This window comes from Juglans regia, chromosome 9 (assembly GCF_001411555.2).
Source record: "Juglans regia cultivar Chandler chromosome 9, Walnut 2.0, whole genome shotgun sequence".
Classification (NCBI taxonomy): Eukaryota; Viridiplantae; Streptophyta; class Magnoliopsida; order Fagales; family Juglandaceae; genus Juglans; species Juglans regia.
Genome location: NC_049909.1, coordinates 13,199,431 through 13,219,521, shown reverse-complemented (window position 1 = coordinate 13,219,521; position 20,091 = coordinate 13,199,431). Strand labels below are relative to the sequence as shown.

Genomic DNA, 20,091 nt, shown 5'->3' with positions numbered 1-20,091 from the left:
TCTTCACTATCTCAAATCCACCCAAACTCATGGGTTGTTCATCAATCGTAACTCATCTTTTCAGTTATAGGCTTTCTTTGATGTCGATTGGGTAAGGTGCTCTGATGATCCGCTGGCTACTAGGGGATATCTTATCTATTTCAGGTCAAATCTTATTTCCTAGAGTTCCACAAAATAACAAAATGTTGCTCGCTCAAGCACTGAAGTTGAATACAAAGTACTAGCAAATTCCACAGTAGAACTCATATGATTACAAAGTCTTCTCAAAGATCTTGGCATTTTTCTTCATCAACAAGCTACCTTGTGGTGCGATAACATTAGTGCCACTTATGTCTCAGTCAGTCCAGTTTTATTCGTGAACGTGTTGCCCGACGACAACTTATTGTCCTTTTTATTTCTGGCAAAGATCAACCAACAGATGTCCTTACCAAATCATTACTCACAACAAAATTCTCATTCTTACGAGACAAGCTCAACATTCGCTTCCTCCCGTTGAACTTGTGGGGGCATGTTAATGCACAACCTGTCACCACCGAAAATCATGAGAAGCATTCCTCTGCCGAATATCACGTCTCACATACAAGGCAACAAATCATTTCCCAATTGTGCATGACAGCCAGCTAGCTCTCTTAACTCCAACAATTGTCAAATGTACTCTAGCTTTTGTCAATCATATCCATGTAATCATGGTTACCATTTATTGGCAACAGTATATATATATATATATATATATATATATATATTGTATTCTCTGAAAAGCTACTGGCAGAGTGGAATAATAATATTTTCATACCATATTCTATTTCTACTTACACGTACATGTTACTCGCGAAAGAAAATACGATGAGTGATTCTTTACTTAGTAGAGCCTAGCTCTATTGGCTGCCGGTGACTATCACACTAGCCAACCGGAGTGATACTATTTATGTGTTTCTTCGTTATATAATATATATATATATATATATATATATAAATTATGATCATGCGTCATTTGAATATATGAAAAAACAATAAATTTTAATGGATTTATACACAACATTTTCCATAATATATTTCACAATAATGTGTTAAATGAGTGATAATTTTGTAAAACCTTTTATAAAAAGTAACATTACTTTATAAAAATATTCTTAATTTACAATATTATTATGAAATATGTTGTGAAAATGTGTTGTGTGTATCAATACTCTATTTTAATATGATTAACGGGATCAGATTAATATCATAAATTTGTGATGGTTTGAATACGTACATACCGATTCATGAGAATTCTCTTCCTACATCATTTGAAGAAAAACTTTGGATATATATCCATCGGAAATCCTAGTAAGGAACTTGGACAATTACCTTCAGAAATTTACTGTTTTATTATAATTATTTATTACCGCCTTCATTTTTGTTTCGAAAAAAATTTAAGCATGGAGACACGGGCGCCCGATCGAGTACCGATTCATTTTAAAGATGACCAATTATTTACACAGAGAGAGAGAGAGAGAGGGAGTCACATTGGTACAAACTCCTAAAAAGCAAACACTTTATTATAACAAGCGACAGACTCAAACGTACTGCCCCTATCATAGATCAGGAGTACGGACATACACAGCGCGCGCGCGCACACACACGAGACATATATATCAATCCTTACACGAAAACCATATATAAAATACTAGGTTTATTTTATTTGTTGTACGTAGAGGTAGTCAGTCATCTTACGTACGTACGTATGAACTGCATGGTCATGATGAAGTCAACCATGCATGCATATATATATGCACGTACGCGACTTAATCGGTACAGCAGCGGTACAACAAGTACCTCTCCATAGGACGGTAACAAACTGCACAAACGACCTTCTGATCTGGAGGGATGCCCCCAGTACTTGTCGTCCCAGGAAGGATGAGGCGGGTGCAGTGTTCTGGTGTGTGAAGCTTCTCCATATGATCTCTGAGTGCTAGCACAAACTGATTATTCGCAGCCTCTTCTTTCCATTTTTCGAACTCTTGCAGGCTTTTCAGAACAATCTCTCCATTCCCTCTCGCCATTTCATCAGTTAATGATCTGCACACTACTGCCCATCCTTGCTCCCCACCATTGAAGCTATGCACAGTCATGAGCTCCTTCATTAACGCATCATTCTCAGCTGTCTTTTTACTCTGCATTTTTGAGTACAACATGCTCTCCAGCCTTACCCAAAAGTACCACATATATTTCAGCTCTGTTCCTGTCCAGCAATCACTAAGCTCTTCTTTGGCGATTATTTCAGTGATTTTCCTCATCCTCTCCCTTGCTACATTGTTCTTTCCCACATAAAACAGTTCTAGAGTGATTTTTGCATTCTTGGCAACAGCTTTTGCTTCTGTTGTGAATTTCCGGATCCACTCAATGTCATCACCTCCATACAAGCATATGAAAGTATTCTCTTTTGTCATCTGATAAAGAAATTAACAAGCCAGTCAACTATAAGCAGGCTGCGTACTTAGAAATATAAGAAGTGCATGTTAAGGTTTACAAACTGATATATATTATTAGATGCGATATGTTAGATCTATTTTATAGAAAAAATAGTTTTGTAATCTAATGTACTCGCAAGAAGTAACGTTTATAAATTTATTTTTATGATATTTTTTTTGTAAACCAAAGATTTCTATAAAAATATATACGGAGTCATGTGTGCATGTGGTTGTGCACATGATATATCGTGCGTAATTAAGGTTGGTAAGACATGAGAGATATATACCCAGTCTATTATCCTTGGATCAACGGAATCAGCAAGTAGCTCAAGTCTCCAAGCAGCATACTCAGCCGACTTCCATAAAGCTTCCTCTGTCTCCTTACTGAAAGGGAAGGAAAGATTCGCCCAAATCCACATCATGGGAAGTGCATTCTCGGAGGCCACCTTTCCTTGTGGATCCAAAGAAACTGCAATTGTCCTTTTCTCAAAATGCCAGATGTTCTTGACAAACTCAATGACTGCTGGTTCGATGGCAAAAGGATCGAGCACTGTATTCCATATGATCATTGACTGCAAACGCTCAAAATCACGACGATTCTCCTCAAGGGAATATTGGGCCATTGCAACATTATCCACAATTGGGAACCACACCATTTCGTAATGCATCTTCTGACCTTGCTTTACCAACGGGTCAGCTTGATAATGATTGAGAATTATAATTTCATCCTGGTGGATATCAAGACCGGATATGAGCAGTATCACGTGCTTTCTCCTTAGTACTTCAATATTTATCTGTATTTGCATGCATGCCAAAGTACGTACGTACAGATCATCAAGTACCACTCAATTTGGGTTTCATAATATTTATAAGTACGTTAGATTTTGAGCTTAATTAGGTAACGGATCAATGGAGTGTAATTTGAAAGAAAATTAACCTTTTTCTTCGTCGTGCCAATCACCAGCTCTTCACCGGGGTACAGCAATTCCTTGAGAAGCTTCATGTTGTCCAGCTGTGGAGTTCTAGTAATGCGTATGAGAATTTCTATTTTTTCCTGTCGCATTTTTTCATCTGCATGCATCCCAAGGCGCACTTTGTAAGTTATATGCCTTAATATATATATATATATATAGGAGTTATTTACTTAATAAAAAGAATTAAGCATATATATATATATATATATATATATTTATCAAACAAGATGACAATGACAAATTCATATCAACTCAAATCTCTATTAGATAGCTACCAATTTGTTTATTTTAATCTACCCGGCCATCATGATGTAAACAAAAGAAATGGAATATCAAGCATCAATGGCCAACCTATTTGTTGATGGCAGAGAGTGAGTAGGGCCGTGAGATGCTGGTGTCTAATGTTGATCTGATGCACCAAGCTTGATAGTTCCCATGCCTCTGTGCTTGATACAGTGTACCTAAAACATTCAGTTGCAGAGAGTATATATGTCATATACGTTTGGAATCATGACATGGTATGCATGCATATATATATAAAAAAAAAAAAAGAGATATTTTGTTCGCAAAAGTAAAGTTCACAGACACCATATTAATATACGTAAATAGATCTAATAAATCACATCTAACCGCGGGATCAGTTTTTTAATTGAGGTTTATAGGAAGATCTCTATGCAAATATGTGAAAAAAAAAAAAAAAAACTGAATGAGCTTTATTTTCGGATCATAGAAGTAGACTCACTCATGCCCCAAAGTACGGCCTATGAGGCTTGCAATCTGTGTGGAGCAAGCAAGAATGCCACGAATTGTCCAATAGGTAGTAGTAGGGATATAAGACTTGGCACTCAATAAAGGTGGCTTTTCATCTGAGATATACTGAGATGGGAGTTCCTTGATCTCGACAATGCACTTAGTTACATCAATTATGACCTCGATGAGTTTACTAAGTGCCTCAAACTGTGGTTTTAGGGACTTTGAATGCTCTTCGATGTCTGGCAGTTGCTTAAGGAAAGCCACGGACTTGGCAAGTGAATTTGTGGGGCGAAGTTGAGAAATGAGCGAGAATTCCCCATAATTTACAGCAAAAGCCGCTATGGTTAGAACCAGTTTTGCATCCCATGAATAGATCGAAAGGGTGCGGAGTAACGTCATGATTGTTGCATGTGCATCTCCACGACCTGAGAACTTGCATGATATCTAGCAATAAACACGTACAGACATGCATGAATATATATCAGTATCAGTTTCAAGTTGCAAACAAGTGCTATATATATATATATATATATATATATATATATATATATATTATGCAAAAACTTTAGAATGCTGAGCCTGAGGGAGAAGCTAGCCCTTATCCCCTGCAAACATGCAACATTTTATTTTTCCTTTTTGTTTTTGTTTAGTTTTTGCTTCTGTAGATGTAGTTATATATTCGATGCACTACACAATTTTTTCCCTGCAAACGGTTAATGCAGCATGCTATAGATTAATGGAATATGATACATCAAGTATAGAAAATTACCTCGCAGGAAATCTTATGTAAAAGATGTGCCGTTTGTTCAAAAAGGAGATCAAACTCAACCAGAAGAGTCTTGTCCTCGACCGTATCGACATGTTCTTGTGTGCCCTACAAGAGGATATTACAAGATACATATCACTAATTACCATAAATAGTTATTCAACTTGTTTGCTTTTATACTTTTTTTTGGCTACGCAATATATAAATACAAGTGCAAGTAAAAACTATATAGCATGACAACATATCATGAGTATACTATATATATAATATATATATATATATATATATATATATTTATAGCATGCATGAGCTAGCTGATCATGATACTGTCTTGGAGCTTAAAGTACTACTGGAAGAAAGATAAACAACTTTATAACATTTATTTAGCATTTTAAGCTCTAACGTAAAATTCATAAAAGAACTTAAAAATCGATCTTAATCGAAACAATACTTTTGGAACGCCATCAAAACTAGAAGTGGCACGGCGCAAGATGTCCTCGATGATTTGGATAATGGGCTTGACATCAAACTCACGATTATCAGGAAAATGGGTTTCCTCAATTTGCTTCAACATTGCTTTATCATCGGATTCTGCGAACATCCAATGACGTTGATAATCTGTCTTAGGAGCTTGTTTTGTAGTAGTAGTGATAACGCCGGCCATTGTAACTAGTTTGGGATTTCAATAGGGCATGCAGGAGATCGGGGGTCGACGATTTGGTGGTTAGGGTTCGTGTGGTTTTTCAACTACACAGTCTTGGCCTTATATATAGGAAGAAAAGGGATTGCATATACCTTGCTTGAGAGAGGGTCTAAATAAAGCCAAAGATAAAGATATATCTAATTATAATGTGGCCCCCATTTAGCACAAAAGGAAATAGTCTCCAGAATTTCCAATCAAAAGGGAATTAGCTATCGATCGATATATATACCCACGTACATGAGTTAGCCATATATGTCTATCTAGAAGAAGATAGTTGCATGCCTGCATATTGCACATTTTGTCTCTTGACAGCATCATATGCCAATCATTTTGAGCTATATGTATGCTTGATTTTGTATAAAAGTAATGTTACATGAAGTTGTAGGGTACGTAAATGTTGTACAGTTATTTTAAAAAAGAGTAGAATTTATTATTAAAAAATTAATTTTTTTTTATATAAATCTCACACGTATATATTCATTTTTTTTAAATAGTTACACGACACTTGTACATTCACAATTATAATTATCATTACATTTACTGTACCACTTTCTATCTCATATTCTCTTTTACCGTTTAATATAATATTCAGAGGAGTTAAAACGGCCTCGTTTGTATTCGTAACCCATCTCATCTCATCATTACAATTTTTTTTAAATTCCTACACAAAATATAATAAACAATTTAACTTTTTTAAATTTCAAAATAACTTTTTCAAATTTCCACACAAAATATAATAAATAATTCAACTTTTATTCTACTATTTGCAAACCATCTCAACCCATCTCAACTCATCTCTAAACCATTCCTTAAGTACTGTGCCAGCAATATTATTAAAGCAGTAGAAAAGGGTTTTGCTTGTACCATCTTACCAAAATTGAAAGAATTTCCTATATATCATGTGATTGACATTATTATAATATATTATATATTTATGCACATGATATATACATGAGACAGATAGAAATAAATGTAAAAAGGAAACAATAAAGCTGAATGTTGCTTTAGTTCTTACATCGATCATGCATGGAATTCTTTTCTTTGGTCCCTCCCATATATCATCATGCAGAACTAACTTTAATAATTGCACGTACAAATCTGTTTAGTTTCTTTCATAATCCTCTCTTTTTTCCGCCTAGCTTTTCCTTTTTTCTTGGATGCTCAGATTTTGGCATTCATGCACTTTGCAGCATGCAAGACAACGACTTGGTTATGAAAGAACATTTCATGAACTAAAGCTCCATCTATTCAAATAAATAACAAAATTTTAAAATTTTACAAAAATGAAATTCATGATTTACTCGCTAAGAAAATTATTAGGTATAGTAAATATATATATATATATATATATATATATATATATAAGCTATTAATATGCAGCTCTATATCATACATCTTTTGAAATAAAAAATTAAATATTAAAATAAGTGTGTGTTGTAAAGTTGTTGAGTAGAATTTTCTTATAAAAAATAGTTCATTGGATGTATATAGCATCAGCATTTAATCCATGATCTGCATGTAATTAGCCTTTGGGGATCAATATCAATGATCTTTAATTACCCTTCCAACTTTGAAGGAATGCTAGCTCAACGTGCAATTCTCGATCTTAATTCAGAAAGCAGGCAAATTTCACCGACAAATTATCCTAAAGGATCACAAAGAAAGGGAATGATATAAATATTAATATAATTTCTAGGTTCTTTACCGGCTACTTTCATGAATAAAGCAATACAGAATATATATGTCTCTGCTTTTTTTCTTTTCCCTCCTTTTCTTTCGTTTAAAGCGAGATCATCAGCCATGTGACAAAGTAGTTGCCAAACTTTTTAGTAAGTATCATTAATATTTCATATTAATATAATATTTTTAAGAAAAATGATATTTGCAATCATAGAATGCGCAAGTGCATCGTATTCTTTTTTTAAAAAATAAGTGTATATATATATGTATATATATGAGATCCACATAAAAAATTAATTTTTAATGGTACTGACCCCATTCTCTTTCAAAAGGAGGCTTGCACGACTCATGAATTATCAAGCATTACTGATATTGATCAAATAAATTTGTCTATCATTAGTGAGAAAGCAATAAATTAATACAAGTTTGGGGCAAATGTACAAAAATATGCATATTTTGTTTGATATTACTTTTGTCCAAAAATTATCATATAACTTAAAACACATAAAAATGGTCAATTACTAAGATCTAAAAATACTTTTTATAACAATTAATTTATGATTGAATGTTTAAGTTGCTATAAAAATAAATATGTATATTTTTTATAACATTAATTGTGAAAAAAAATTATCATATAACCTAAAGTACATGAAAATTAATGGTTAATTTGAAATTTGAAGTTAATATGTTAAAAAAAAATCAATTATACTCACTAAATTACTTGATCATACTTTTCAATGAATAAAAGCCATTAATTAAGTCTTTTGACACATTTTATGATCTCATAGATTGATCACATGTGCGCGAGATGTAAAAAATAATAATTTGAAAATAATGAAAACATATTTTTCAAATAACTAAAATTAAAAGACAAAATATATTAAAAACTGACAAAAAGAGAGACAGAAAAAAAAGAGCATAGTCCTGCCCTCTATCGTCTTTTGAGATGGTAAGAGGAGAAGCCATAGAAGGAGTACTTATCCCCTCCAAGGCAGCAAATTTGGGGAGTTGATCTTCTCTCTTTTAGGTGGTGGTGACTCACTACAAGAAAAAAATTTATTTGTAATCAGTTATTTGTTACGATAGTGATCATTTTTCTATTAAAATAAGTTTATTCTCGTCCCATATAGTTATGACAAATAACTTGTTACAAATAATAATTTTTCTTGTAGTGCGTGGCTCCTTGGATGGCCACACCACCCAAAGAAGGAGGGTATCCTCCCCCAACTCCCACAAAGGGTTGAATAAAGGTGAACAAAATAATGGCAATAAATTTATAAAAAACAAGATGAAAAATTGTTAAATTATGAAAATTATCATGATAGAGACTCTCTGATTATAAACACCAAAAGCTGGGTGATTATATATAAGGTGTTTTTGTCAATATTTTTGAATAATTAACACCAATTTAAAAATAAGCAACCACACAACATGATCACAAAATTATTATATAAAAAAGGAAAGGAACAAATTAATAAGATACATAAATTTAGTGAAAAAGTAGAAAACTTTTGAAAAATTTAGTGACAAATTTGCTTTGTACCAGATCGATCGAGAAGTGACCACTTGCCTTTTGTTGCAACAACTCCAAAACCTATGGCCAACTGATCTTCTATATGGATTCCTGATCTCCAAGAACTCTAATGAAAATTCTAATTAGATCTTTAACTTTGAGAGACTTGTGGTTTAAGAACATATCAATACTCTCTTTAAAGAGAGTATTTTCCTTCTTGTAGTTTGATCAAATACAAGAAGGAAAATACTATTTGTACTTACAATTTTACTTACAAAATAATATGTGTTGACGTGACAATTATTAATATGCTAAAAGTTATGAAAGCTGAAATTCAGAACTTGAATTAAAAAAATAAAATTGATAAAATGAATCTTGTATGTAAAATTGTAAGTACATATTGCCCTACTCATACAAGAATTACTTTGATCTCCTCTCCTAGCTAGGACACACTAAACAATAGCCTAAACGATTTAGCCAAAACTCTAGCAAAACACTAAATAACTTGTGAAAAGAGGAAAAACTCTCCTACACTCTAGTACTGATATGACCAGCTTCTTTTCTGTACTTCTTCTCAATCATTAGAGATATGCTATGATTCTGTTGACACATAGGAGTGGCTTTGATTAATGTCGGAGCATAGGTTATAATATTACAAAACTCTAAGATATGATTATGAGATATTAGGTTTCAATATTTAATTATAAGAACGACTTAAGATTTTTTTTAGAGGAGTATATTTTTTTAAGATATAGTCTTAAATTCTATTTAGTCACTAGGTTCTACTAGGTTATATTATATATATATATATATATATATTATATTAAAGTTGCCAGGGGCCTGTTTACAAATGTAATAATAACTATTTATTAATTGGTGAGAGTTAAACGGTGCTCCACTTATCTTGTGTTGAATTAAAATAGGTTGAAAATGCCACCAAAGCAAAAGAAGAAGGTTGCCCTAAGGAAGAATTGTTAAATAGTTCTGGAATCAACGAAATTGACCAAGTAGCAGATAAGTTATATTAATCCAGAATTGCATGGGCTGCCGATAGAACATAGAAACAAGAAGGTTGTACTTTTAGAGAATTCAGGAAGCATAATCCGCCTACTTTTAGAAGGGAATCTAACCCAATTGCAGCGGTGAAATTGGTTGACAAGGTTGGAGAAATTACTGAGGGTCTTGGACTGCACTGACACTCAGAAAGTCAAACCTGCCACCTTCACCTTGGAAGACTGCAGAAAGGTGGTGGGATGGTACATAGATACTACTAGGGGAGGAACTTGGGGATGATACTCCTATTTCTTGGGATAAATTTAAGGAAGCCTTCAATGAGAATTACTACCCAGAAGTAGAAAAAGATAGAAGGGAAAGGGAATTCATGATAGAGTCCAAGGGTCAATGATAGTTGAACAATATGCCCTGAAATTTGTGGAGCTCTCATTTTGCACCTCATCTGATTCCAAATGAAGTAAGGAGAGTTTGAAAAATCCAGAGGGGCCTCAGTGACAAGATTCTTTTTTTTTTTTTTCTTTTTTTTAGTAAGAGGCCAAGCCTCGTATGTATATTAGTAAACCTTCACTTCAGGTGAAGGAAAACCGTGATTACAAAGATAAAACCATAAGCAACAACCAAGGATAAGAAATACAAAACTACAACCAATAGCAAAACAGAACAAAAAAAGCACCAAGATGTTAACAAGATCGCAGCATAGGAAAACCTCATTTGTTCATGCGAAAATGACCATAAGCCTCCTTATCCAAACCAGCCGAAGAGTGAATTTTTTTTTTTATTGCCTATAGCTCCCAGTTTTGAAAGGTCGTCTGCCACCATTTTTCCTTCTCTAGGAATAAAGCAAAAAGTTATGTTGAAACGTTGTAGAAGAGATTGAATTTCCTCCCAGAAATCCCATAGGTACCAAAGAGTGCAAGTACAATTCTTCAACCAACCCAAAATTACTCTTGAATCACTTTCGAGGTCTAGGTTGAAAAAACCCAATCTCTCACACATGCTTAAACCATCTTAGACCGCCAACAACTATGCTCGTGTATTAGTGCCTGTACCCATATAGTGAGCAAAAGCAAACACAAAGTCACCCGTATGGTTCCTCAAGATACCCCCTCCGCTGCTTGCTCCTGGATTGTCGAGACTGCTCCCATCTATGTTCAGCTTCCATCTCTTAGTGACCGGCGACCTCCATGCAACCCAAATGAAGCCACGGTTTTGCACACATTTAAAGGGGATATTTAAACTGTTAAGAATAAACTTGTCACCCTCAGAAAAGTTCTTAAAATGCTGCAACCTGCTTGCAATTTCTTTCAACCAGAAATTAATTTGAAAAATGCAGCTTTCATAAGAAGATTCTGCCCCCTCCATACGTATTTTACAATGTCTATACCATAGGGCCCAAATGATAATGGAAGGCAAAACGTCGATGATGGCTCCCACCTGAGAGTTCATTTTTGCTTTGCCAATCCAAGCAAAAAATCTATCTTTTCAAGAGCTTTGAGGATTAAATTGGACACCAATCTTATGAGAGTAATGCTTCCAAATGTCTAGAGCAAACTGCATCGATCCAAACACGTGATCAAGAGTCTCAATGTCCCTTATTCCACAGCACGAACAAGAGGAAGCAAGCGAAATGCCAAATTTTTGGATATTGTAGTCGACACTTAGGCCACTCAGTGACAAGATTCACCATCTCATAATGGCTGCAGAAGTCAACATGCATATTGAAACAGAGAACAAGGCAATCGCATTTGAGGAAGATTTCAAGTGTCGTAATGCTACTAATGAAAACAAGAAAAGATAATGGCAATCTGGTGGCCAACAAGATAAGGATCATGGACAACACTTCAAGAAGAAGTTATTTAACAAGGATGAGCAAGAAAGACAATCCTCTCAACCTACTAATGGGAGGTCATGTCAACGTTGTGGAAAAAGTCACATAGGACAACCTTGCAGCTCTAGGGCCATTATATGTTACTCGTGCAAGCAACATGGACATCTCGTGCATGAATGCCTAAACTATAGGAGCGCAAACAGAGTACAAGGACATGTGTATGCTATGACTATTGAGGATGCTCAAGCTACAGACCCTGTATGCTCGCTTTGTTCTCAACATATTCTAGAGTACTTTTCGATTCAGGATCAACACATTGATATATTTTTTTTAAACTTGCTAACAATTGTAATAGAAAGCCTGAACAACTTGACCATGTGTTATCAATCTTGACTCCAATGGGAGATACTATGGTGACCAATCTTGTACTTAGGTCATGTGAGCTTAACATTGAGGGTAGAGAATTTTTAGCGGACTTCATACTCATGTGAGCTTAACATTGAGGGTAGGGATTTTTTAGCGGACTTGATATTGTTGGACATGATGACTTTGATATAATTTTAGGAATGAATTGGTTAGCTACTTATCATGCTAGCATTCAGTGCTTTGAAAAGGAAGTAGCATTTAAGCCTCTAGGAGAGACAGATTTTAAATTTAAAGGTTCATCTATCAAGTCCCCATTATGCATAGTGTCAACTTTAAAAGCCAATCGATTACTTAGGAAAGCAGGTTATGGGTTCTTGGCTAGCATAATAGATGTTTGAAAGAAAGAGTCGAAACTTGAGGATATACGGTATACCCATAGTTAGAGATTTTCTTGAAGTGTTTTCTGATGAGTTACTTGGACTGCCCTCGAATCGAGAGATAGCGTTTTCTATTGATCTTGTCCCTAATACTAATCCTATTTTTAGGGCACCTTATAGCATGATGCCAATGGAGTTAAATGAGCTTAAGGAAAAATTGCAAGAATTGTTAGATAAAAGATTTATATGACTCAACATATCTCCTTGGGGAGCCCCCATGTTATTTGTAAGGAAAAAGAATGGGAGTATGAGACTATGCCTAGATTATGCTGAGTTGAATAGGTTAATATACGGAATAAGTACCCTTTTCCCCGCATTGATGTCTTGTTTGACCAATTACAAGGAGCACAAGTATTTTCTAAGATTGACCTACATTCGGGAAATCATCAGCTAAGGGTATGAAATGAAGATGTGCCAATGACCGCTTTTAGAACTAGATATGGGCATTATGAGTTTTTGATTATGCCTTTTGGATTAACCAATGCCCTGGCTACCTTCATGCATTTAATGAATAGAGCTTTTCGGGAGTACCTAGATCAATTTGTGATTGTGTTTATTAACGACATTTTGGTTTAATCCAGTAGTTGGGAGGAACATTTAAAATTTGTATTACAAGTTTTGAAGGAAAAGAATTATATGAAAAATTGAAGAAATGCGAGTTTGAGCTCAATCAAATTGGTTTTCTAGGACATGTCGTATCAAAGATGGAATTATGATAGACCCTAGTAAAATTGAGTCTGTGACTACTTCGATTAGGACGACTAATGTGAGTGAGGTTAGGAGTTTCTTAGGCCTTCTTGGGTATTATAGGAGGTTCGTAGAGTGATTTTCTCGTATAGCAGTACCTTTGACTCAGCGGACTAAGAAAAATACCAAACTCGAATGGACTAATGAATTTGAGAGCAGTTTCCAAGAGCTTAAACAAAGGTTAGTTACTGCACCAGTGCTAACTATACATTTAGATTCTGGTGGCTTCTTTATTTATAATGATGCTTCAAAAAAAGAATTGGGTTGTGTGTTGATGCAACATGAAAAGGTGATTGCTTATTCCACCCACAAATTGAAGATTTGTGAGCTAAATTGTTCAACTCATGACTTAGAACTAGCTGCCATGGTTTTTGCACTAAAAATTTGGAGGCACTATTTATACGATGAGAAATGTGAAATTTATACTGATCACAAAAGTCTAAAATACTTCTTCACCCAAAAAGAATTAAATATGAGACAACGGAGATGGTCGGGGCTAATTAAGGATTATGATTAAATAATCAACTATCAAGGTAATGATGTGAAATTATTAAGGTTTTTGGGAGAAGTACGTAAAGGGGAGAAATAAGATTTGAACGTATCAAAAGATGGAGTTTTGAGGTTTAGAGGCCAATTTTGTGTGCCAAATGATGCAGAAATAAAAAGACAACTTTTCAAGAAAACCCATAACTCTAGTTACATAGTACGCCCTAGGAGTACAAAAATGTACCAAGATATTCGGGAAACCTATTGGTGGAATGATACGAGAAATTGCCAAATTTGTAGAGTAATGCTTGACTTGACAATAGGTGAAAGTGGAACACCAACGACCTTCAGGATTATTACAATCACTTCCTATTCCAGAATGGAAGTGGCATCATATATGTATGGATTTTGTATCAGGGTTACCAAGGTCAATAAAAGGTCAAGACGCAATTTGGGTAGTGGTTGATAGATTGACAAAGTCAGCAAACTTTCTTCCAATTAAAATAAATTATTTCCTTGACAAATTTGCCCAACTCTATATAGAAGAAATTGTGAGGTTACATGGTGTACCAGTTACTATCATTTTAGATAGAGATCGCCGGTTTACCTCCCAATTTTGAGATAAATTATAAAGGACTTTAGGCACAAAATTGAATTTTATCGTCGAATTCCATCCCTAGATGGATGGACAATCTGAAGAACCATCCAAACTCTTGAGGATATATTGAGAGCTTGTAACATGGGTTTTAAAGGTAGTTGGATTGATCACTGACCTTTAGTGGAATTTGCATATAATAATAGCTATTAGGCAAGCATTGAGATGACACCTTATGAGGCTTTATATGAGAGAATGTGTAGATCTCCACTCTGTTGGGATGAAGTTGGAGAGAGGAAACATTTAGGACCTGAAATTGTTGAAAGAACCTGTGAAAAAGTTGAAGTAATTCGAAGGAGACTGTAAATAGCTCAAAGCAGACAAAAGAGTTACGTGGATAAGTGAAGAAAAAATTTGGAGTTTTAAATTGGAGAAAAAGTATTTTTGCGAGTTGCACCAATGAAAGGTGTTATGAGATTTGGTAAAAACGGAAAATTGAGATCCCGTTATGTAGGACCATTTGAGATTTTAGAAAGAGTTGGTCCAATTGCAATCGACTTGCATTACCACCCACCTTGTCCAAGATACATAACGTCTTTCATATATCGATGCTTAGGAAATACATATCTAAGCCCTCTCACATATTAGATTATGGGCCATTGCAACTTGGAGGAGATTTTGTTATGTGAGGAAACCCCAATCAGAATTTTAGATCGCAAAAAGCAAGTGTTACGCTCTAAGGTAATACCTTTTGTTAAAGTTCTTTGGAAAAATCAAGCACTAAGAGAAGATGTTCGGAGTATGAGGAAGAAATGACAGCCAAATTTCCCACTTAACTCCCCATTCCCCACTTTTCTATTCCTCTCTCACCATTTTTCTTTCTTTTTCTCGTAACTCCTCCAGCCCCATTTGGGGCCTCTCTCCACAGACACATCTCTCTCATTCTCTCTCTTCTCCACCCAAATTTCACGGACACACGAATTTTCTCTCTCCTTCAACCCCTTATCAAAATCTCTCAAATTGAGACCTTTTACTAGGAATCTCTCTCTTTCTGTAAGGAGCTGCTGTTAGGAAGGCTGCTGTTATGAGGAGTTCGTGCTGCTGTTATGAAGACCTGTAGTGTTAAACGACATTTTGTAATACAGTTAAATTAGTTGAATTACTAATCAACTAAACGTCTGTCGTTGAGAACAATGTAATAAAGTGGTGTCGTTTAAGTTGTAAGTAGAGGCCTTAAGTGGTAGTGAAACGGTGTCGTGTAACACAATGATGAATATAAATACCGTATGAATAAAGAGAAAGGCATGAAAAGTTTATTGATCATTCATTCTATCTGATTCTTCTTCTTTCTATTCTCTTTCTCTTCTCTTCTCATTCTTGGAGATTGACATCTCAAATAAGTCACTGAAGAGGCCCATTACAGTTGGTATCCAAAGCCATGGCAGAAGGGACTCGATCTTTTTCTCAGTTGAATGAAGCGTTGGTTCAATTAAGGCAACAATAGGATAGACAGCAGGAACAACTTGAAGATACTATTTCAATTCTGGTGCAACAACAAGAAACCGCAATAAGTGATCGGGAAGCTCAAGATCAAAGAATGGCTGAAATCTTGCAGTAGCTTACAAGACTGTCAGTGAACAATGCAAGAGGTAATGATGATTTTGCTGGGAATATAAATGGACATGATACGACTCTTGAAGGTGTTGGTGAGACTCATTATAAGGAACTGGGTGATAGAGGGTTACCTAAGCGTGTTAGGTTGGAGATTCCAAGATTTTCTGGGCATAATTCGTTGGCTTGGGTGTATAGAGTGAATCAGTATTTCCTCTTCCATCAAATTCCCCCAGGTCAAAGAATCTTTATAGCTTCTTTTCATTTGGATGATGAAGCTTTAATTTGGTTCCAGGATGCGAGTGAAGCAGGTGTTTTCCATTCGTGGGATGAGTTTGTTCAAGCCTTGCAAGTAAGGTTTGGGTCATCCCCATATGATGATCCTATGGAATCTTTGACAAGATTGAAGCAAGTGAGTTCTGTTACCACTTATAAAATTGAATTTGAATTGCTTTCCAACAGAATAAAAGGCATTTTTGAGAAAAACAAACTAAGTTGTTTTCTTAGTGGGTTGAGAGATGAAATAAGGTTGCCAGTCAGAATGTTGAAGCCGTCTAACTTGAATGATGCATTTGGCCTAGCTAAAATCCAAGAACAGTATGTGTGGAGCACTAAAAAGTCTTGGAAAAGTAATTCTTTTGAAGGCCACCAACAGTTATGGAATGGAAATACCAATAAGTCTGGTCCTTCCAACTCAATCTTGGGTGCTCCTAAGGGCCAGCCCATTTCAAGAATGCCATATCAGAGGATTTCTGAAGCTCAGATGCAAGATCGAAGGAAGAAGGGCCTGTGTTATTTCTGTGAGGACAAGTGGCATCCGGGCCACAAATGTGCTAGACCTAAGTTGTATGTGATGGAGGGTATGGATTTTTTAGAAGGGGTGGATGGTTTGGCAGAATTGGAACCTAATCAGAGTATTGAAGAGGAGCAGGATCAATTGCCTGGACCTGCTCAGATTGCTTCCATTTCAATTCAAGCAATGATGGGAACACCAAGTCCTAAAACCATGAAGGTTATTGGACAGTTAAAGAAGAAAGAAGTATTAATACTTATTGACAGTGATAGTACCCACAACTTTGTGGATACTATGGTGGCTGTTAACTCAGGATTATGTTTACACAAAGCCAACCCTATGCAAGTTAAAATTGCCAATGGAGATGTGGTTAGTAGTGAAGGAGTGTGTAGTGCAGTGGAAATTCAGATTCAAGGCACAACAATTGTATCAGATTTTTGTACATTGGAGTTAGGGAGTTGTGATGTTGTTTTAGGGGTGCAATGGTTATTGTCCCTAGGGCCTATTCTTTGGGATTTTCAGAAGCTGCAAATGCAATTTCAAGTTGAAGGAAGAGCTATATCTTGGCAAGGCTTATCTTTTCCTTGTAACCTTGTTATTAAAGATGCTGACATCTCTAGTATTACTGGACTGGAACATCGAAGTATGTTCTTGCATATGATTTCAGTAAATTCCCAAGAAGATTTTGTTCAAGAACCTGAGATGATAACACAGTTGCTGAGTAGGTTCAGCAAGGTTTTTGAGGAACCAAGTGGCTTGCCTCCTCAAAGATCACATGATCACCAAATCAATCTGAAGCAAGGATCTGTACCTGTAAGTGTAAGGCCATACAGATATCCTTATTACTAGAAGGCTGAACTTGAGAAGATAGTCAAAGAATTGCTACTATTTGGTGTTATAAGGCCAAGCCAGTCCCCTTTTTCATCTCTTGTTCTACTAGTAAAGAAAGCAGATGGCTCTTGGAGGATGTGCATCGATTACAAGGTTCTCAATGAGGCTACAATAAAAGATAAGTACCCCATACCTGTTGTAGATGAATTAATTGATGAGTTGTTTGGAGCAGCAATTTTTTCTAAGCTTGATCTGAGATCAGGCTATCATCAAATATGAATGAGGGATGATAATATTCCTAAAACTGCATTTAGAACATATGAAGGGCATTATGAATTTCTTGTAATGCCATTTGGTCTCACAAATGCACCTTCAACATTCCAAGGTCTCATGAATGATGTATTTAGGCCATTTTTAAGGAAATTTGTAATTGTTTTTTTTTATGATATCCTTGTGTATAGTAAGGATATAGAGTCTCATTGTCAACATTTATCTGCTGTGTTGGAAATCTTGGAGATGCAGAAGTTGTATGCCAAGAGGTCAAAGTGTCATTTTGCTAGTGAGGAGATTATCTTGGCCATTTGATTTCAAAGGGAGGAGTTAAAGCAGATCCAAAGAAGTTAGAAGCCATGATCAGTTGGCCTCTGCCAAAGAACGTGAAAGGTCTGAGGGGCTTTCTTGGTTTGACAGGTTACTACAGAAAGTTCATTAAATGCTATGGGCTTATAGCTGCACCATTGACAGCTTTATTGAAGAAAGATGCTTTTGTGTGGAACTCAGAAGCTACAAAAGCATTTGGGGAATTAAAGGCTGCTGTTACCAGCCCACCAGTTTTAGCATTGCCAGATTTTACAAAGGGCTTTATTATTGAATGTGATGCTTGTGCAAATGGAGTAGGGGCTGTGTTGATGCAAGACCAAAGGCCTTTAGCCTTCTTGAGCCAAGCTTTGAAAGGGAAGAACTTATTGCTGTCAACATATGAAAATGAGTTTTTGGCATTGGTGCTTGCAGTAAAAAAATGGAGACCTTACCTTCTTGGTGGTACCTTTGTGGTGAGAACAGACCACCATAGTTTGAAGTATCTGCTTGAGCAGAAAGTGGGCATAGCAGCTCAACAAAAATGGCTTGCAAAACTTTTGGGCTATGAGTTTACCATTGAATACAAGAAAGGGGTGGACAATAAAGTAGCAGATGCCTTGTCCAGAAAGAATGAGTGTGAAGACCTTATGTCATTGAATGCTATTTCTATTCCTAATCCAACATGGCTTGAGGAAATTCGAAAGGCTTATGACAAAGATCCAGTTATTAAGCAGCTGCTGAATGAATTTCAACAAGGTCAATCTCCTTCAAACTTGACTCTTAAACAAGGCATTCTTTTTAGGAAATGGAGGATTTACATTCCCAATTGTTCAGAATTGAAGCTGAAAGTTTTACACTACGTTCATGCAAGCCCATTGGCTGGACATTCAGGATTTCACAAATCCTTGCATAGGGCAAGAATAAACTTTTATTGGCCTGGTTTGAAGATAGAAGTGAAGAAGTTTATTTGTGAATGTGAAGTTTGTCAAAGAAACAAGAGTGAGAATATTTTGCCCGCTGGTTTGTTACAGCCCTTGCCCATTCCTCAACAAATATGGACTGATGTGTCTATGGATTTTGTTGAAGGACTGCCAGTATCAAAAGGATTTTCTGTAGTGATGGTGGTGGTGGATAGGGTATCAAAGTATGCACATTTTTTAGCCTTAAAACATCCTTTTACAGCAGCCACGGTTGCTGCATTGTTTCTAAATAATATTTTCAAACTGCATGGGATGCGCAGCAGCATTGTTTCTGATCGAGGGGCAACTTTCACAAGTTCATTCTGGAAGGAGTTCTTTAAATTGCAGGGAGTTAACTTGTCTTACTCTTCAGTTTACCATCCACAAACTGAGGCAGTAAACAAGTGTTTGAACATTTTTTAAGGTGCTTGTCAGGTGACAAGCCTAAGGGCTGGTTTGAGTGGCTACCACTTGCAGAATGGTGGTATAATACCACCTGTCATGCTTCAACAAAAATGACACCATATGAGGCAGTGTATGGTGTTCCTCCCGTGAAATTACAGCAGTATATTCCTGGTTTATCTCAAAATCAGGCTGTGGAAGAGTTACTCAGAACCAGAGAAGAAATTTTGGGCAGTTTTGAAGAATAATTTGATACTAGCTCAGGAGAGAATGAAACTATTTTTTGATAAAAGTCACACTGAGAGGGAGTTTTCAGTGGGAGATTGGGTATTCTTAAAGCTTCAACCTTATAGACAAAGTTCCCTTGCAGTTAGAAGAAATATGAAGCTGTCACCTAAGTTTTATGGCCCATTTCAGATATTACATAGGATTGGAAAGGTTGCTTATAAATTGGATCTGCCATCTCAATCTCGTTTACATCCTATTTTTCATGTTTCTTCTTTAAAGAAGAAGTTAGGCCAACATATTTCCCCATTGTCAACCTTGCCACCAGTTGATGAAGAGGGAGAAATACAGCCTGAGCCACAACTAGTTCTGTAGAGGA

General features: G+C 35.8%; 2 protein-coding genes across 2 annotated transcripts; one reads left to right on the top strand and one right to left on the bottom strand.

Moving 5' to 3' along the window:
• Nucleotides 1-1,514: 1,514 nt before the first annotated feature.
• Nucleotides 1,515-5,680, bottom strand: LOC109007646 (protein SIEVE ELEMENT OCCLUSION B-like). The gene is made up of 7 exons (XM_035693898.1): nucleotides 5,395-5,680; nucleotides 4,947-5,051; nucleotides 4,167-4,621; nucleotides 3,776-3,885; nucleotides 3,388-3,521; nucleotides 2,738-3,244; nucleotides 1,515-2,429 (listed from the first exon to the last, which is right to left on the bottom strand). Exons 1-7 carry the CDS (start codon nucleotides 5,605-5,607, stop codon nucleotides 1,785-1,787), a joined length of 2,169 nt encoding a protein of 722 aa, XP_035549791.1. The 5' UTR covers nucleotides 5,608-5,680; the 3' UTR covers nucleotides 1,515-1,784.
• Nucleotides 5,681-15,750: 10,070 nt separating this feature from the next.
• On the top strand, nucleotides 15,751-19,735 carry LOC118349426. The gene is made up of 4 exons (XM_035693846.1): nucleotides 15,751-15,795; nucleotides 15,931-17,529; nucleotides 18,141-19,401; nucleotides 19,521-19,735. Exons 1-4 carry the CDS (start codon nucleotides 15,751-15,753, stop codon nucleotides 19,733-19,735), a joined length of 3,120 nt encoding a protein of 1,039 aa, XP_035549739.1.
• Nucleotides 19,736-20,091: the final 356 nt, after the last annotated feature.